This window comes from Fulmarus glacialis, unplaced genomic scaffold, assembly GCF_000690835.1.
Source record: "Fulmarus glacialis isolate BGI_N327 unplaced genomic scaffold, ASM69083v1 scaffold11785, whole genome shotgun sequence".
Classification (NCBI taxonomy): Eukaryota; Metazoa; Chordata; class Aves; order Procellariiformes; family Procellariidae; genus Fulmarus; species Fulmarus glacialis.
The window spans coordinates 1-20,445 of NW_009211191.1; the positions used below are offsets into that span (position 1 = coordinate 1).

Here is a 20,445-nt window from a genome sequence, read left to right on the forward strand (position 1 = left end):
TGGCGAGAGGCTCGCTCGCTGTGAACAAAGCAGCACTCATGGAAACTCGCTGCTGTACAAAGGCTGAACATTCAGACTCCTTCCCCCCGCCCCGAAAAGGATCTCGAATAATTAGCACAGCGTTCCTGTGTGCAGCTCGGCTGGGTATCTGCACCGCGGTCCTGCAGCTGCAAGCGGAGACCTGCTTGGCAGCGAGCAACTGAGTCTGAAATAGCCGGTGTGAATGGCAGCTCTTTTTTTTCTGTGTTGCATCCTTGCTCGCTGCTAGTCCCGTCCCAGCAGCGTGCAGGCAGTGTGGAGCCCTCCTCGTGCTGGTGGTGGAGATGCTCCCCAGGAGCACGGGCTGCAAGAGTTGGATGTGCTCTAACACCTCCTGCCTGGGGCTTTTCTTGAACGTCAGATCCGCACATTTACCTTCTCATATCCATAACTTGGTATATGGCTCTTGAGGCAACAGAAACCCTAGGTGTATTCAGACTGAAAGGATTAAGGAATTTGATCCTAAGCCACCCACAGTTTGACTTTTTTCCCCACCCACCTGAACAATTCCTAATTTTGAAATTCTTGACTTCTCCTTCCAACCCCCTTGTGTTTCCACTTTCTCTTGGACAAGCTGGGTTGGTTGCTGTTGTTGTTATACTGCTGGCTTAAACTTGCTTCATGTTACGGCTTTCTCTTCTGGATGTGAGACTTAAGTGGAATCCAGGTGCCCATTAAGAAGTTGGGCAGAGCTATTTTAATCTGTATTTCACTCCTGTGAGCTCCACTAGTTTGATTCTTTTTATTCTTTTCTGTATTAAAAATCTGTATGACTTTTCTTTTTTTCTTGCCAAGCCTACACTGGAAGAGCTGGACTTGACCTTATGTTTACAGTTGCCTGTTCTACCCCATGAGACATCCTTTCCAGATGCCCAACATGCACCAGTAGAGAGTACAGGGCGATGGGTGCAAGAGTGGCCTGAAGTTCTCTGACTGATCTGGATGGTTTCAAATCCAGTTAAAGCAAAAACTATTGAAAACCTCTGAATTGTAGTGTTTAATATAAAATCCTAAGATGAGTCTCACAGAAGAATCTTACTTTTTTTTAATAACCAGACACCCTGGTAAGCATAGAGGAAGATGGTTTCCATCCCCTTGCAAAAAAAACCCCAAAACCAACCAACCAAAAAAAAAAAACCCACCCACAAAAAAACCCAAAACCAACCAAAACCCCAAAACTTTTTTCCATCCTCCTGTCTGTGCCCAGATCAGCACTCTGTTCTTACAACCCTCCAGTGAAATGGCATTCCTCTGAAAAACTCACCTTGTAAAAAGCTTAGTGGATCTGCTGTGTACATGGTGTATCACTTACGCTTCCTGAAGATACACTTCCTCAGGTAACGAACACCCTGAGGCTCGTTAGTGGAGCTGACCACTGTCTGCGTCTCGGCACGGTGCAGGATCTGATCTGGGAGCGGATGAGCTGAAAGCCCGCTGGTGTTCAGGTAAGCTGGATGCCGAGGAACAGCTCTCCTACGGGTCACAGCACCGGCTGCAAACGCCGCTGAGAAGCGGAGGTGCAGTGGGGCTGGAACGCGGTGCTGTTACAGGCCAGCAGGTCACAGCTAGGAATCCACGAAACTGGCCAGAGTTGAACCGCGCCAGTGCTGATGCTGTGCAATAAGCGCGGGGTAAGCCCGCGGCAGGCGGCTGGACGACAAGCTCTGCGCCGAGCCCTGAGAAGCTGCGAGGTGGACCTGGGCTTCAGGGTCACTGGAGGAAATGGATGCAGTATGTTCTCAAAGCGCAGAGGAACCCATGTAATTGATTTAAAGACATGTTATCCCTGCAAAGGATGTCACTAATGTCTTTAGCAGGCGCGGTAAGCCTGTGAACACATACTGTATGCTTCAGCAAAGAATTTCCGTAGGCAGCTTGCTCAGCTCTGTCTCATCTGCAGACTTCTGTTTGGCGTACACACAGTGCAGAGCAGGGCTTTGGAAGAGCTTGGTTCGATGTGGAGTTTCCACTGTTGCAGAAGATTAAGCCCTAGTGAGTGCTTAATTTTTCTGTCCCCCAATTGCTATAGCTGTTTAGCAATAGGTGAGAATAATTAGAGGTGAGGAACTGCTTAGAAACTTCAAGACACCAGGATGTAAAATTTCTGCAGTCTCTACATAAATGATCCATAACTGAGAAGAACTTTGTGTGCTATACAAATTTCCTTCAGTGTCTGGAAATAGGGAGTAAGGGCTGTTGTTGAGACCGCTCCTTTGTTTTGTATTAAGGACCATGTGTTTTGGGTTCTTCCTCCATATAATGCATAAAACAAAATTGTAAATGGGGAAGACATCAAGATTGAAGAGGGTGACCACCTTTTAGAGAAGCTGGATGCAAAGATCAGTGGTGGTTGTGGCAGAACTACGTGTGAAGATCAACATCAAAACTTCTGAGATTACTTTGCTCAGAATGTGAACAAGCCGTGTTGACTGCAGCCTCAGTCAAGAAACCTCTTAAAAAAAAAAAAAATTCACTACTCAAAAAATTCGCTTTTTCAGTCCTTCATTTGTTTCACAAGACTTCGCACAGCCTGTGTTACTAGCTCGATTTAGTAAGGAAGCTGTCTGCTGTGGTAGCTTATCTTGTTTCCACTAATTGTCCAACAGAAAATGACTTGCAGCTCTGCTGTAGGGCAGAGTTCAAGGAGTGTTGCCACAGTTCGGGTAGTACTTGTGCTTAATCTGCGTGCACAGCAGACCTGCACATGAGCAAAAGATGCTAGTCACAAACTTGTTTGTAACACTGGGTTTTTTTTGAATTGTCGAATAATTTAGTTTTGAAGAGGCCTAATGAAGGTCATATAGGTCAAGCCATGTACTTGGAGCAGGCCCAACTTGATCACATTGCTCAAGGCTGTGTCCAGTTGAATTTGAGTATCTCAGGAGGATGGAGACCTTATGGATGATCCGGGCTTCTGTTCCAGTATGCGACAGCCCTCATGGAGAAGACTTTTTCCCTTTTTCCCAAAAATCTGCTTGGAATTTTCCATGTTGCTAGTTGGAAACTCTTTTGAGCAGAGGAATGAGGGGACTTCCAGTCTGCAAGATCTTCTTTGGAATTTCCGCCCCCCTCCCCCCCTGGAAACAGTGCTTCTTCCAGTATAGAGCTGACTGAAATAAAGGGAAACACTGGGCTGGGAAAAAGCCCAAAAAGGACAAGTGAAGGTGTTCTGAAAGATGCATGAGGACACAGGAATTTAGCTCTTGAAATCAAGTAATGATGGATTGTAAGTCTAATAAATATGCTTACAGCTCTGAAGATGCCTAAAACTAAATTGTAACGTGCCCTAGGCGCTTAGGTTAAAGGCAAAAGATGCTGGATTTACTTAGTCATGGATATTGTGACTTAAAGGCCCTAAGACAGCTCTACTTAAAGAGCCAACAGCAAGTGAGAGATCTTACCATCCTGCTGGCTATGGCACAACACTCCAGGTAGAGTTTAGGGATCTCTGCTGGAGTAGGTGGGTTTGAACCTTCAGATCAATGCCAGGTTTCAGTTCTGGCGCTTGCTGCTGGGGCAGCTGCAAGCACAAATAGAGAGCACCAAGCTCTGCAGCGTTGATGGTTTTCCACTTGGTAGGTTGGGTTGGGAAGTTTTTTGTGGCCCAAGCCATAAAAATGACACACATTTGTCTCAAGATGGTCACATTGCTGGCTCAGGCTAGTCACGCTGCTGGCTGAAGGCTAGGCACTTTAACGTCTTTCTTTGTGCTTTAAGGAGTGTGATATTAACAGTCCAAGTGTAACATATCGTATTAATATTTAGTATAGAGCAACAATTATAAATCAGCTTGAGCAGTTAAAACTTGGTTCCTTTTCAAGACTGAGGCTGGTGGTGTGTACTGCCGGCCTATGGAATTGCCATAATCCTTTTTTTGGGCTGGTTGCCACTTAGTTAATAGGATAATAAAAGGGTAAGAATTACAATCTAGACTCAGAGGTGTGATGGGGGAAGCAAAGGACCTCTGGTTCAGTCTGTTTTCCTCTTCACCCTACCAGGCAGCCACTTAAATCCTAATAGCTGACTAAGAAGCAGGGTACTCCTACATAAAACTTAATGTTGTAGGCTATATATAGGCTTTTTTTGGAGAAGAGTGAGTACTCGCTTGTTCAATGCTGGTGTTGATTCTGCAGAACAGCTTAAGTCTCGTTGGCAGGTTTTCCCCAGCCGTCAGCGTGCGGGTCCTGTCGAGCTGCATCCCGACGCCAGGACCTCTGGCAGCAGGCTGGCTGCAGCCTGCCCCTGCAGACCGCTTCTGCCTGCGTGCAGCTGAGCGAGGGCTGCGTCTTGCTTCACAGCCGTAGCTATTTGGGCGACATTGGATTGCCATCGGGTACTTTTAGAGGAGGAAAGTAAGTTAGAGTTGTGGTAACTGGAGTTACAAGACAAACTTGAGTGTTTCTGCTTCTTGTTCTGGACCGTATGTCTACCCATGATAACTTGCTGCTGTCTAAAAGTGGTCATCTGACAGTGTTCACAAATTTGGAGGCTGCAGCAGAGTATCAGCAGGACTTGCATATAACAGCCCCAAACCTCTGAGTTCTAATAAAAACAAATAAATAAATTCAAAAAAAACAAACTAAAAAACCCAAAAAAAACCCCCAAACCAAAACACCCCCAAACCCTCACCCTTTGGCTGTTCTAGATGGCACATCTAAAGTTCGTTGCCTGTGTTTCCAGCTGAGCTGAAGTCCTCCCAAGTACTGGTCTGGGGCAGGTGAGAGGTCCTGTGGCATTCCAGCCATGGATTCCTGCTTTATGCCTGGGCTCCCCATAAAAATGTGTCCTTTGAAAGTACAAGTCAAAAGGCCGTCAGCAGGTATCCTGCTCTGCTGCTGGTGCGGTGGCGTGACTCAGCTCTGCAGGAACTTTGATCTCCAAAGCACGCATCTCCTACTGGGTACAGTGAACCAGTGAGCAAGTGCTCTCTGGCATGCGTGTAAGTGCGTCTTGCAGGTGTTAACATGGCATTGTAACACAAATAAAGCAAGTTATGCAGATGACCATGCTTTCTCCAAAAAAGGTTACATTAAAGCTGTCTACAATGGTGCTGCAAAGAATTTGTTCAGCCCTGCTAAATTATCTTGGCGGATGAGATACGAGAGCTCGCTTCCTCCGAGCCACGGGAAGGCGGGGATCAGCGGCTGTCGCCTGCGTGGAGAGGGCTCCTTTAGTCTGCGGAAACTCGCCTGGTGCCATGCAGTAAACACGCACTCTCCATTTCAGCTGAAAGCAGACAATTTGTTCCCATCTACTTAACTCATTGAAGCTGAAAGCCAAACACTGCTGATGGTGGAAGTGCATCCTCGAGGGGCCGGGCTGTTGCACTGTGGTTCTGAAGCACTGACCACAACAAGTGTGCATCTCGAAGCTGTAAATTTACTATGAGCTCCAGAGGAGCGACTGGGATACAGGACTTGAAAGGCTCTGTAAAGCTGCAAAGTATAGATCATGTGAGTAATAAGTATGCCTAAAAGTAGTTTGCGTAGTAGGAAAGCAGCGTTGCAAGATCTGCTGTTCATGTAATCTGTTTTCCAGCCTGGGATGGCCAGAAAAAATGTCTTGAAGCAGACCAGGGAATGGGGGGAATCCAGTGGAAAGCCAGCTGAGCTGGGGTGCATGGCAGCACCTGCAGTAATGATTGGTGGTGCTTAAGTGTCATTGGAAACACTTTTTTTTCACTCTTCCAAAACCTTGGCAATATTGCTCTGGCAGCGTGCACTCGGAGCTGGTGGGGGTGCCTGCAAATTTGGTTGTACTAAGAGGGTTTCAGGGTTCCCTGGGCCAGCTCTGTGCTCCTTGTGCAGGACCTGTTAACGGATGCTTGTCTTCCTGGCTGCCGCTTGCATCTTAATGCCCGAGAGACCCCGAGGAGAATGCACTGAATGTTTTTAGTCAGTTAATTAAAAAGGCAGCACTAAAACGGAGGCTTTTCTGGAGAGGCTGACTGCTCAGGTGGAGCCGAGCTTTACAGCAGCGCTTGGAAGCCAAGCCTGCTTTGGGCTGGACTCTGGTCTCTTCTTGAACCTGGAGGGTCCTTTTATATCATGATAGAGATCGTGAGCCCAGGCTGGCCAGGGGCTGAGCTGCCGGTGGGATCCCCTGTAGCTGGGAGCAGGGTGCCTGTGGGAAGGGCGTGTGGGCGGCTCTGCTGGGTCTGATAAGGTCTCCTGTCCTGCCCAGGAGGAGTTCCCCTCCCTCCTCCCCACCCCAAATGAAAGCAGACAAGCCCTCCTACAAGCAGGCTTGGAAAAAATTACATCATGAGATCCCAATGCCTCTCAGGAAGCCGGGAGGCTGTAAGAGCTTGCTAACTTTGCTAACAAAGTGCAGTTGTGGGGATGGCACCAGCCCTGGGGAGAAAGAGCTGTCCTCTTCCTGCGGTGGCCTTTTCCTGTCATCGGGCAGCGGCCCCGTGCCTGGCCTCTCTGGACGAGGCTCATGAGATGGGATATTCTTGCTCTCGATGTGAAGCTGTCTTGTGCACGGGCTCTTTTCCCCAGGTCAAGGACCGCTGCCCAGCCGTGCCCTTGGAGATGGCGCTGGAAGAAGCTCTAAGCACACGGCCAGTTGCTGCAGTAACTGCAGCACATCCACATACAGACATTATTTATGTGCTGTAAATATGAAATGGGCCATTCTTTATCTCGAGTAATGTGCGTAGCAGTGTGCTCGAGATGACTTTGTCCCGCTGGCTTTCCTCCCTGGGAATGCTGGATGGCTTTCTGAAACGAGTTTACGTGTAGCATGCTAAATCATGCTGCGTCCACTCTAGTAAAAATGCCGATGTCAGTGTAAATCTGAAACCAAAGCTCGGAGGCGTTTCTGGCTCAGGGATGCAATGGCCGGCGGTATGTTCCAGCGCCGCGGTGTGAGCGGGTGGTCCTGCTGTGGGGGCACGGGTCAGAGGTGCTGCAGGCACAGGGAGCGGGCGGGCAGTGGGGGCTCACACCGACAGACTGGTTTTTGCATGCTGCAGCCGTTAATTCCAACTTGCGGAGCTCAGGCACCGTGGTGAGCCTGCCAGTAGGGCTTTGGGTCTCTCTTATGTAAAATGCAGCTCTTCCTTCTGCTCTGATGTGATTTCTTTCAAGAAAGCTTTCCCTAATAGATTGTAAGGCAGCATCTTCCCTCCATGGACCAGTTTGCAGCTCAGCTGGAAAGAGGGGGGAAATGGGTAACAGCCAGGGACTGTTTAGTTGTCTCTAGGAGACACTACTTACGTGATGCAGACTTTTACCTTCGAACCTGTAATTAAAACCCAGCAGGGCTTAATCGCCTCATAGCTATCTATTGTATATCTCAGACTGGATGTGAAATCAGCAGTGAGCAGTCAAGTGGCAGACACTTGCCGTAATCCTGTAAGATTAGTCAAGACTGATGTTAAAAAAATCCAATACAAATAAAATCTGAGTAGAAACCGGACGTTAACTATCTAGAAAGGCCAAATACCATTCAAGGTCTGAAGTTACAGTATTATCTGTTCAGGACATACCGCCCTATTGTGAAACCATGTAAATATTAACCACTTCGCCTGAGCATTGGGTTAAAGGGAACACCCTGGTGCTTACCGTTCTTGGTCACTATTCCGTAAAATTACTTGTTTTGAAAGTCAGGAGATCTTTTTGTATTGATAAGATGGTATTGGGTTGCTGCTGCAGTCTCTGTAGCTGAAGAGGAGCAAGTAAGGCATGCCCAGTGGATGTTGGGCATGGTGAGGCTTGGCTTGGAGGACTCTACCTGTAAACACTCCGAATTTGGACTAGAGAAGGCCATTGAAGTACTGAACGCTTTTCCTTTGCTAGCTAGGACTCATTAGGATCCCTGTACAATTATTTCAGTGGCATAAAGTGAGTTTATACTGCTGCGGTTGTCTTTACTCCAGCATCTGCTCTGGGAACTGGAGAGCAGACAAAAGCTTCCAGGTCACTTGTAACTTGTTGACTAAAAAGGGGTTTCTTTAGTAGTTTCATTGTAATGGAGGAAAGAACAGAAAAATGCTCTGCTGTAACATGTTGCTGTGAATGAAAGGATCGGTCAGGCTGAGGCATCCCGGAACGTTGCAGAACAACCCTGGTTTGGTTGCGCTTGGGCAGACTGGAGCTGTTACAAGTATAATGCAACCTGAGTAGCAACTGCAAGCTCAAAGGCAGTGCGTCTGACCTGTGACTCGCTAAACCCAAAGTAAATTGTGAGAGTATTCATGGAACTGTAGAGACCACTTCATGAGGCCAAACTGATGCAGAAAAATATTCTGCCCCTTCAGACAGCTGCTTGCGACGATCTGATCTTGATGCCCAGCAGCCTTAAACTCAGCTGCATGGTGTGTCTTAAAGAAGAGCTGCAGCATGGCCTGTTTTCCTAGGCTAGAGCCTGTGACATGGTTTTGCCAGAGCTGGCTTTTTCTTTTCTTCTAACTCTCAATTTATAGTGCGAAGGGATGACTTTTTGTGCAAGCAGGAGTGGGAAGGTGCGAAGGATGCCCGAGGGACCTCCACTCCCCGCTTTGCTGTTGGTACCCAGGTCATGGTATATCCGGACTTTGTTCTTATTCCAAACTCTGGCTTTGCTGGACTTCATCGTATAGCATTTCTTTTTGCTACCATTTTTAACGCAAACTGTTGATGTGTGTGGGGAGGTTTGTGTATAAATGCAGTTTCCTAAATGGTGCTTTAGGTATGCCCCGGGGTATTTTGCCCCTGTTGGGATGCTGTTCTTGTGAACTCCATCGCATGCTGTTTGGCCTCTTTCATAAGATACAAATGCCATTAAAAATATCAGGTGGCAGTTATCATCCAAATGGAAAATACCAGAGATCTTAAACTGCCGATTCTCCTAAGCTTAACGTTGTAAAGCTTCAAGGGCGAGTCACATCACCCTTGGAGAGCACTGAGCTCTCGAGGCAGCTGGAGAACACTGAGTCCTTGGATTCCTCTCTTCCCTCCCGACTAATACAGGCCATGAAGAATGATGTCTCTGTCTGAGCAAGTGCCTGCAGTGACCTGGGTCGCTTCTCTTGTCCTTGATTACCTGGGCATGAGTGCCGGCATAGTATTTTAAAAACATGCTTCTTTCCTTTCGGGTGGGAAATAATCAGATGTATGTCATTTGTCTTCCAGATAGTAAAGCCATAGTTGATGGAAACTTGAAGTTGATCCTTGGCCTGATATGGACCCTTATCCTCCACTACTCCATTTCCATGCCAGTGTGGGAGGATGAAGGTGATGATGATGCAAAGAAGCAGACCCCTAAGCAGAGGCTGCTGGGCTGGATCCAGAACAAAATTCCTTACTTGCCAATCACAAACTTCAATCAAAACTGGCAGGATGGCAAAGCACTGGGGGCTCTTGTTGACAGCTGTGCTCCAGGTGAGTTCTTTGCTCTGATGGGCAGTGTTTCCTTGCTCGCTCTCCTGGTGCCTGCTCTGCTGTTCCTATGGGAGGTTTTCACGGCCGAGCTGGAGGTGGGAATGAGGCTTTCAAGAAAACCCGAGTCCAGAGAGGCTAGCTGTGGGAAGCAGCAAGCTGTGAACGACTTGGCCAAGAGAAATACTGGCTTAAAGCAGAATGTGTGATTGTATTATTGGAGGCGCCACGTCTAAGCTTTGTATTCGGTGCAAGGGGCAAAGGCACAAATGCTGGCTTCTAAATGCAGGAAAGACTTGTTCCCACAGCAAGTGCCAACAACCTTTCAACTTCAGGGCGCAGCAGGAGGCTTCATGTGTTCTCCTGAAATAGGATTGCAGAGGGAGCACAGAGCAGCCAGAAGCTGCACACTACCTGAAATGTCAGTGTTTAGCAAGCTAAGGCTCTGCTACTTAAGACGAGTAATGTGATGAAGTGTGAAAAAGGCACGGTTTCCTCACCTTCTTGTAAAACAGCCTTGCTAGTGCGATTGCTGGTGTTCATCTAATGCAATTTGGGTGCTATGGCAAGCAGTTGAAACTTTCTTTTCCAAATTTGCTGCAGGAGAGCCAATGGAACATAAAGGATTGCTAGGTGTATTTGTGATGAATTTAGAGTGGTCTCTTGCACAGCTTAAATTTAAAGCAGTGCAGTTGCATAACTTTTCAGTCAGCCACACATCTTTCATTGACAGGCTAGATGGGTGGGAGTCTCTCTGAACTGGCTTTAATGTCTTTGCCATAAGGGCCCCTGGAGATGATGGTTGATGTCTCAGAAGTGTTTCAGTAAGCAGCACGTCCTCATCTTGTTTCGGTTACTTCTGCAAAGCTCTGAAAGTCTTGCTGTGTAGCAGCATAATACAAGTGGCTTCGGAGTTTGTACTTGGTTTCTTCAGCTAGGGCAGCTCCTTTGCAGATAATACCTAACAATTGAAATGTACTTGCAGGCCTGTGCCCTGACTGGGAGACTTGGGACCCAAAAAAACCCGTTGACAACGCTCGGGAAGCCATGCAGCAGGCGGACGACTGGCTGGGTGTGCCACAGGTAAGGCTGTGCAGGCTGCCTGCACAGCAGTTAGCTTTGTACTCGCAACTAGCTTGAATTTAGATTGAGGAAAGCAGGTGAAGTTGCTTGGACACTTACAAAAGTTTCAGTTTACTTGTGTGAAATTGCCTGAGAAAGGGCAAATTGTAATGAAACACACTATTGCATTTCAGAGCTCTGGTTGTAAGATTTTGTGTAGGTCTCTCCGCTGAAGACAGCTGGTGTTGCAGCATGTAGGGTAGGGGAAAAAGTGCATGTGTAGTGGTCCCTGCTCTGTTAGTCCATGGAGTGAGTTTGTTTTGATGCATTGAATTCCACAGAAGAAAAACTCACTGGCTGAGGAAATCACCTGCAAAGATGACTTTCAAACAGAGAACAATGTATTTGCAAACCGGATTGTTTTCATGCTGATAAAGTTTGATAGAATTGCTGAAGTCTCTGAAGCTGTCGGAGCAGCTTGTATCGTGGGAGCAGGAGAAGAGACTGGTCACAAATTTCACTTTGCAAGCACTGCAGTTCAGGGCTGTAGCACGCAGGATTATGAATTACTAATTCTTTCAGTTTCAGTTATCCCCATGTTGCTTTTCGAGGGGAACATAGCTACCGTTGTCTTGCCTTGCTACCATTTAGTTTGTCACAGTCTCCTGAGAACCCCTAATAATCAAGGCACAAAAAGCCCCCAAGCCACGTTGGGACCATAATGAGCTCCTTGATTTTCTTGCCATGAGGTAATAAATGATGTTGTGTGTATCAAAAGGAAAGTAAATGTAAGAAATCGCATTAGCGTGCGGGAGTTTTGAAATGTAAGACTCTGTGTCATGGCTCTGTTTCTGTGTTGACACGCGGTAACCAAGCACTGGTACAATATACTTAATTGCGCTGTCTTTCAGGTTATTACCCCTGAAGAAATTATCCACCCTGATGTGGATGAGCACTCTGTCATGACTTACCTGTCCCAGTTCCCCAAAGCCAAGCTGAAACCGGGAGCTCCTTTAAAACCCAAACTGAATCCAAAGAAAGCAAGGGCTTATGGCAGAGGTAAGGACTCAGTGAGCTTAAGCTGCACGGAGCATTTAACTCTTCAGAAAGCTGGGTGGGGTTTTTTGCTCATGTTGAACTCCAGACCTACTGTAACTGACTTCAAAGTTTCACTTGTGTACTCTTGGTGTGGTGCCTAGTTTCAGAAATACGTGGATATAGTCCAAAAGACACTCCTAGTTCTAACATGTAAATTCCCCAAAGTCTCTGAACCTGTTCTGCAAGCTGCCAGCCTTGCAGTCCACAGCTGGAAGAAGTAGCGTGATACGGGGCTAAAATGACCTTGGTGTGAAATTTAACTAGCAGTATTGCTGCTGACGGTCATTGATCTTGCAGTGAATGCTTCTCATCATAAAGCACTCCTTTAAAGAGGAAAAACTTCTTTACACCTGTGTGTCTCTCTGAGGAGGCTCTCTGAGGCAGAGTATCCAATTTCCCAGGCTTGATGGCAGATGTGTATTAGGGTAGGCTAATTCTAAATAAGTTATTTGAATTGATCGGTAGGTGTGAATACTTTGTTTGCACATGCACAAAGGTGGGTTGGTAACCCTTCAAACATCAAATAGTGCCGAGCCTTTGTTGTAAAGGCTGTATTTGCTAATTGGAAGGACTTGTCCATAAATGTTTATGCAACTGTGGATCTACATTGACGTTTTTATTTTTAACTTACCTTTTAAATGGGTAATTTCCTGTAACTTCTGATGTGGTTCTACTCTAGATTGGAATACAGTCACAACTAAATGAATAACAGATTTTTACCTTTAATGTGCTTGGTATGTAGCAAGGCATCACTTAAGCATTACACTTTGTTCTCCATTCCAACTTCTTTTTTTTAGATCTGGGGGCTGCTGTTGGTCCTTCAAGATTTTTAGAATTGGTGGGTTTCGGAATTGGGTGAAATGGAAAGAAACAAAACTTTCCTTATTTTTTTTCTGTTTTTCTTACTTTTTTTTTTTTTTTAAACTTGATTTTCCATTGAAACTTAACTAGTGGAATGGACATGGACACTATCTGTGCACTGAAGAGCAGTCACTATAGTCAGAAGTGGGTTTAGCACTTACCCTACTTGGGTCTTATGTCCTTCGTTGGTGCCTTCCACAGCAAACCACAATACATAGACACATTTGTCAGACCCCAAATGTATAGGCTACCTATACTCCACTTACTGTGTAAATGACTGATCAGCCTGCCTCGATCTGTCAAGTCTGACTTTAGTCATGTTCTTATTCTTTCAAAAACTGGAATTATTTTGTTGTCTACTTTCATATGTACAGTGCTCTGGAGCTGTTGTAATGGAAATTATAAAGGGTGAGTGGCTCTTCTTGAAAGATTGATGTTTTCCTGAAGTTAATTGCCAAAACAGAGTCACTAAGTATAATTGACGATTCTGACTGCTAATGTATGTCAGAACTGAAAGGTGACTCCAGAAGCAAGGGGCTCAGTACCAAACTGGGCAGGGTCTTTTAGACAAATGAGTAACAGGTCTTCATGTTTCCAGAAAAAGGTGACTGTAAAGTGTGAAGTGGGTCAGTCTGAGCTTTTTTATTATTGTTTTTCTCTGTAAGTTGCTCATAACCTCCCAACATGAGTCTCAGTTGTAGCGTACCAGCCTGGACACTGTGGTGGTTTGCTGTGTGTAGACCTGATGTGAAATGACCCTGCGGAGGTACTGTACAGAATCGTGCAGATCATCAGTGGTGCACCATGAGTTCTCATTTAACAGCCAAAGCAGACCTCTGATAAGAGAGTAAAATCTAGAAGATGAAACATAGGCTAAGAAAGTGCTGTGACTAGCAGCTGTCTTCTGAGGATAAGCAATCCTTCTCGTTGTGCTTGCAGAAGGAGGGATACTCGAATACCGTATCCTAATGCTTGTGTGGTGAAGATATGCAGAGAGAATTTATAGCTGTTTAAGCTAGATGATAATCTAGGGCTTAGTTTGAAAGGATGAATATGTCAATTGTTAACACCTTATCAGAATGCTCAGATTTCCTAGTAAAAACATGATCTTCCTTGCATTGCTATCAAGTTATTGTTTTCTGAAGATAAACAAGTTCAGGAATTCTGTTGTTCACAACCACTTCCTTTATAATCTATCAGACGTTGCACTTTCCACTAATTGTGCTATGGAGCAGTAGTGCCCACAGTTTTATGAATAAGCCGAGGAGTAATTCCCTTGGACGGAAGGGTATATATGTTTGGGCTAGTCTGGAACCGGCAACTTTGGGAAGTTCTTCCACCCACTCAGTCTGACACCACCGTGACAGGTGTCATGACCTGGGGCTACGTATAGGGAGATGATGAAACCCTGCTGGTAAATGCATGCTCTAGCAGGCCCTGTGCTGAGGAATAAGGAAACTCTGATTAAAAGTTAAGTGGAAGTGGCACTGAATTGCAGGATTTTCGTGGTTTAAAGAGGTTCCTGCGTGCCATTTGTAGAGTGTTCACTGTGGCGAAGTAGTTTGAGCAGCTTTCAAAGAATAATAAATGGAATAAATGTACAGCTGGGTTCTGAAAATGGAGTAAAATGGGACAGTATAGGTAAGAACTGTCTCGCTTAAATAAGTCTTTCACACTTGGCTCTAGGGTAATGCCTTTACCAAAATGCTTCCCAAAATTTCTCTCCTGCCTCTCTGGTTGCCCTTCCTGCGCTGCAGCACCATTGCAGCATTTAGCTGTGTGAAGCAGAGCAGCTCCTAAAGAGCAGCTAATGCCCATACCCCGCTCGCTGTCAGCATCGGCTGGGCGCTCGCCAGCTGTGGGGCTGATCCTCAGTACAAACCGGGTAACTTGCTTTCACCTGAAACCAGATGCCAGCTGGGTTCCTGACTCGGTCAGAGATCCCGAGATGAGGAGATCCTGAGAGTTGAGCGTCAATGATTCAACCAATTTTTAAAAATGCTTGTATTGTAAGAGTAGGAGTTATTGTGAGCATGATGCTGTGGGCAGCTGGTGAAGAGGTGTCATGCAGCAGCCTGGGGAAGCTGGTGCTGGGGGCTTGTGTGGGAGGACGGGTTGGACAGCTTGTGGGTAACCTCCAAACTACCTTTTGAGTTTTGTAGTAACAGCTAATGTGCCGCTCTGCGTCTGTCTCACAGGGATTGAGCCTCACGGGAACATGGTGAAGCAGCCTGCCATCTTCACGGTGGACACCATCAGTGCTGGGCAGGGAGACCTGATGGTCTTCATAGAGGATCCAGAAGGAAACCGAGAGGAGGTACGTACGTTGAATATTTTGTGTGGAAAAGTAAAGCTGAAGTTTTTGCAGTAACCTTCATCTTTCACAAGTGAGGTCTTAACAGATAAGTAATCTAAAAAGAAGTTGCAAAATACCATCTATCAAAAGTGCAAGCCTCAAGCTTTTCCTCATAATTGCCTTACTGGATGAAGTTGGGAAAAAAGTCATTATCTACAACTAAGGAATACAACTCCAATGTCCAGTAGTTGCAGTGCTTTAGCTTGACTGGCCGAGTACATTCTGACATGCTTTTAGATAACACACATCACTAAATCACTGTCTGCCCTTACTCATTCTGCAAGAATGGCTAAAGCAGCTATTTAGATGCCATGAATCATTTTGAGTTAAAATGCTGGTTTTAATGTTTATAGAAACTTCTCATCCAAGTGCTGCACTTGATCATGTTACAACATTCCAGAAGAATACAGCTGTATGCTGGACTTAACGTCTCCTCAGTTTTGGCCTGCCTTAGTAGAGCAATTAACAGCAAGGGAAGGGGCTGGGGTGGGGAGAAGGTAGCTTGCTTCTTCTCATGTAAACACAAAACCAATGGGTTTTTTTCCTTATGAGAAGAGGAGGTAGCAAGGATCCCTGCTCCCACAGCAACACGTCTCTGACATTGCTGACTCTGGAAATAGTTCGCAGTATCAAGCGCTACCCAGAAAAGTCTTAGGCTGGTGTGCATAGGCACAGCTCCACGATGGATGTGTTTTCTCTCCTAGGCGAAGATAACACCGTCCAGTGACAAAAACAAGACCTATTCAGTTCAGTATGTGCCAAGGGTTACTGGACCTCACAAGGTAGGTTGTGTGTCAATAATGAGTATTCTCTTGCTAAATGCACTGCTCTGCCTGTTGTTAAGGTGAGCCCCTGAGGGCTGCCCATTTACTGGTGGCGTAATAGCCACTCAGGGCATCCTGAAGAAAAGGTGACCTGATGCGGCCTTAATTCTCCATCTGGGCTATTGGGCTGCCCTCTTCTCAAGCGGGAAGGGGGTGTGCGTTGGGAGAAAGTGCGTGTTTGGGAATCAAGTGCTACAGCTGGCCCTCCTCTCACATGGGGCCACTTCTTGCAGCTCATGAAACCAGTTTTGTGGGTTTCACAGAGATGCAAAGTACCAGGTTGTTTCTATAAGGCATTTCTTTGCTGATGGTACTGTACACCAGAGGGGTTTTGCAGAGAAGGTTCCCCACCCAGCTCTGTCCCCAGATGCCTGCAAAAGCAGGTTTATGATGGGTGATCCCATTGCTTGGCACTTGCCTGAGTGGCTGGTCCCCACATCCAGCCTGAAACGATAAATACAACTTCTGCTGCCACTTCATTGCTAGATGGTGATCTGCCTGTTATTGGCACATCCAGATTCAAGCATACCCCGTGATCAGTAGCACTTTAAGGAGGTGGCCAGCAGTTACGCTGCATGGACAGGATGAAGGTTGTGGGATGGATGGTCTCTCTCACCTCTGAGGCATAGACTCCCTGTGCTAGGAACACAGGTGCTTGACCCCACGCTTGGGTACATGATGGTGATACAGAGCTCTGCCTCTGCCCAGTGGGTTGGAGCTAACGCTGTGTGTCTCTAGGTTTCGGTCCTGTTTGCCGGGCAGCACATCTCAAAGAGCCCATTTGAAGTGAACGTTGACAAAGCCCAGGGAGATGCGAGCAAAGTAACAGCAAAGGGACCGGGACTGGAGGCGGCAGGGAACATTGCCAACAAGCCTACCTACTTTGACCTCTACACAGCAGGTAAGCAGGATGAACAAGTGCTGAAATCCTGCAGCTTCCTCAAATGTGAGGAGAACCTAAGCCTTGGAGGAATAAACAAACTGAGAAGTGGATGAGGATTTGCAGCCCCAGCAAGTTCAGAGGTGAACTAATAGCCAGGCTGCTCTGGAGGCTTCAGCTGTGTATGAAACGTTTGAAGTATGGAGCTGAGCTGGGGCAGGGAGGTGCTAAGCATTACCCAGAAATTTGCCATGAACTTGCTGAATGGCAGCAGGCAAGTTCCTGGCTGGTTTCTTCCCCCAACTCATTTTAAACAGGAATGTGAAATGCCCACCTCTGAAGGATGAAGAGTGAGTAAACTGTAAACGCTTAATGTGTTCTGTATTTAGCTTTACAGAAAGAATCTGCCGCAGTGCTACTTTGAGTTCATACTTCAATGATGAACTGGTTTCAACCTCTATTGTAATTATTAGAGGGCTACTATCTTCATTAGGGCATCTCCATCATGTGACTTTTTGCCTGCTATTAGGCCGATGCTGTAGCCTAGAGGAATGAGTCAATAAGATGCCACAAATGCTAATTCATTTAGAACAATGCAAAACTACTTAGGGCAGTTACTTGAGGTATTTAAACACTGAAATATGCTGAGTAGCATATTTTAAATTGCGTTCTGCCTGAGGGTGCTTAGAAATAAAATTAAATGTGGTTATAGTGAGGGGAAGTGTTATGTTCAGCCTCTAATTGGGAGAGGGAGTGGTGTGAATCATGTAAAGACATGTCTGGCCTCTGAAAGTATCTGGAAAACTGTTTTTGTTGCATGATGAGTTGAATAAAACGTGAGAGGAGCAGGTGTCTGAACAAAATTGAAAATGTATAGTCCAGCAGAGAAGGATCCTTGTCCAGACCAGCATGCACATTGTCCGAGCTCTTGATCTAAACCGCTTCAAAGCTTGAGAGGTTGAACTGACTGGTAAAGTTGTGGGCTAGTCTGTGATAGAGGTGCTACGGGGTGGTAGCAATAGGGTAACCAGGCTGTACGTGTATTCAGTGCCCTAATGCTGTTGTGAAACCCTGTGGATGGAGCAGCAGAGCCCTGTCAGTTTGATGGCTTCATGGAGATGCCACCATCCTGTCTTGTCCCCTCCCCACTTGACTGTCTGGTTGCTGTCAGCAGAAGCTGAACATTTGGGCTCTGCCTAGAAATGGTAGCAGAGGACGGCTGGCTGTGATCCTAAATGCAGTGTGTGTTGCTGTGGGGAAGGCAAGGCTCAGCTGGGTTTGTTTGCTTTGCAGGTGCCGGTGTGGGTGACGTGAACGTGGAAGTGGAGGATCCTCAGGGGAGAAGCCTTGCTGAAGTTGCAGTAGAAGACAAAGGCAACCAAGTCTACCGATGCACCTACAAACCTGTTCAAGCTGGTCCTCACATTGTCAAAGTGACTTTTGCTGGGGAGGCAATTCCCAAAACTCCTTGCACTGTTCTCGTCGGAGAGGGTATGCTTTTTAAAAATGCACCTAAATGTTAGATGGCCACTTTTCTCCTTGGATGTGATGACAGAATATGCTTGAATCTTGCCTTGGACATTCTCTGTACCTTTCAACATATTGGACCTGATTCAGTGGGTCACCTGGGTATTCACAGGGTAAAACAGTGCTTTCTACCAGTAATATGGCTTTTGTTGCTAGAATTTCCTTTCTGCCTAGACCTCTGAACGTTAAGCCGCCCTTTGTATTTTTTTTGAAGTGTTTTATGCAGCTATGCAGTGTCTTGCTGTTTTCCACCTTTGTTCCTCAAATTACTATATTTACTGTTTTCCTCCTTAACTGACACCTAACTTGCTTTCTGTTCCATCCTTACGTGCTCCTACGCTTTTAGATCTCTGCTCATCTCTCCTGAGCTACCCTCCATTTGTGGAATTTTGGACTTCACTGCTAATGGCTTCATAGTTGGTAAGAGGTGTGCAGGATGCTCTGTCATGTTTGCTGTTCGTAAGCTTCTAGCCTGCAGCTTGTCCCGGCCAAAAGGGTTTTTGGTTTTGTTGGGGTTGGGGAAGAAAGTTGCCAGTGAACTGCAGCGGTGTGTGACCCAGTCAGTGAAACTGGCTTAACCACAAGCTGTCTGACTCAGTTGTGTAAGGGCTCTGCGAGCCGTTCCCACTCCACGTTGGGCATCCTCCTGTATGCTCCCACCAAGTTTTCAGAGCTAGCAGATGGCATGCGATCTCTGCTTACACCGTCCAGTGTAGGACGCGGAGCGATGTTGGCTGCTGCAGGGGTGAGGGTAAAACTTGTAAGCTATTGAAATGAGTAAAAACCTAACGAGCTGCTTGGCAGACTTGTGCTCCTGCTGTAAGCACGGCGTATTTTGGGGAAATGCATGTTGGGTTTACGCTGCGGGGAAGCTGTGATTATTTGTAAGTCTCTTCAAACCCTTCAGGTCTCTGGAGATGAAGACCACGTGATAGCTGGGATTGTGTAACGAAAACTCTTCATAAGTGCGCATTACTTATTTATGTAGCCACTCTGCAGGCCTGGAGAAGTACTTGGAGTAAAGGGGTCAAGGAATATTAAGCTCAGCCATATGTAACCTACTGCCCCTACCCATGGCTGCTTCGGTCTGTAGAGGGCTTGATGACTTTGCTTCTGAAAGTGTTAACTGCAACAAGCAGGGGGTTTTGATGTGACATCTCTTAACGAAGCACGTGCAGAACTCGGCTTTGCTAATAGCAGTTATTCCAGTCATGTGCTTCTAAAAGAACAGCGCAATAGTACTGTTCACTGGGGCTTATCTGCAAAGGGAAACTTCACCCCATGCTGCAGTGTGCCTCTCAACGCGAAAGGCATCAAGAAGATTGTGCCTAGTACGGTGAATATCTGTACGTGATAGCTGTGTAAAAATTTTGTATTGATAACTGGCATCAAATTGGAAACAACAGGGCTTCAACGTTTGCTTTAATTCTAAAAAATGGCCCTTATAGGGAGTCGGTGTTGCCTGGCTGCACCAAACACTATTGCCCAAAAGCCATGGGACGTAGAGAACGGCTGGGCAGACTCTTGTCCGCCTGCCTTAATGCTATAATGTTAAAACTTGTGCTGAAAGCTAAGCTGTGGTTGCCCTGAGTCAACATGAAACTAAAGGTTGTTCCAGGCTGGCTAGGCTACGTGTATCAAAGATGGTATTGATGTCTGAAATTCCCTTGCAGCCTGCAATCCGAATGCGTGTCGTGCCACTGGTAGAGGTCTGCAGCCCAAGGGTGTCCGCATGAGGGAAAAGGCTGACTTCAAGGTTGATACGAGAGCAGCGGGGAGCGGAGATCTCGGAGTGACTATAAAGGGACCAAGTAAGTGTTCGGGTGAATTTGTGCTGTGGATGTGTTTTGGAGAAGGGGGGAAGCGGAGACTCCAAAAAGGAAGAGCAGTAAGGAGATGGTGGCCTGATGGAGCTGATGGGATTTGCGTCACTATAAAAAGCCAGATTTCAGAAGGTTTTTCTGGTACTTTGTGTCTAGTGTGAAGGTTTCGATCTGCAGGGCTGCGTAAGATTACACCTGGTTTTAGGTCTAATCTACATTTTAATGCATATCAGTTAGCAAAACTGAGAAAATCCACGCGTTTGCCTGCCGTGGCCTCTGAGCTTTATGGGTTCGCATTGCGTTTTCATCTGATCTGTGGGAGCAAGTCACGCTCCAGGGTCTCTGGCAGGGTGGAAATCCTGTTCTCGTAAAGCTCGGAATGGCTCAGAGCAGCACTCCTGGCTGCACTGGGTGCTCGGGCATATGAGCAGGGGAGGAGAGGGTTGAGGGAACCTGTAGGCTGACATGGAGACCTCTTGCCAGGATCCATCCCCAGGTCCTTTGCTGTGTCCTGAGCTCTGGATGTGGCCCCCTGCCTGGACCACGGCAGGCTGGGGCGATGGGAGCGTCGGCGCCGCTGGCTCGTGCAGCGGGGTGGCGAGGGCGGCCC

General features: G+C 46.7%; 1 protein-coding gene across 1 annotated transcript in view; it reads left to right on the plus strand.

The window, feature by feature from the left end:
- Positions 1-9,158: 9,158 nt before the first annotated feature.
- FLNB (filamin B, beta) overlaps positions 9,159-20,445 on the plus strand; it is a gene marked incomplete at its 5' end in the record, with an annotated part of 48,411 nt that continues 37,124 nt past the window's right edge. The window contains 8 exons of the mRNA XM_009577438.1: positions 9,159-9,407; positions 10,390-10,487; positions 11,378-11,525; positions 14,624-14,742; positions 15,486-15,563; positions 16,344-16,506; positions 17,779-17,976; positions 19,686-19,823. Of these exons, the coding sequence (XP_009575733.1) occupies positions 9,159-9,407; positions 10,390-10,487; positions 11,378-11,525; positions 14,624-14,742; positions 15,486-15,563; positions 16,344-16,506; positions 17,779-17,976; positions 19,686-19,823 (1,191 nt within the window). The remainder of the gene's footprint in view (positions 9,408-10,389; positions 10,488-11,377; positions 11,526-14,623; positions 14,743-15,485; positions 15,564-16,343; positions 16,507-17,778; positions 17,977-19,685; positions 19,824-20,445) is intronic.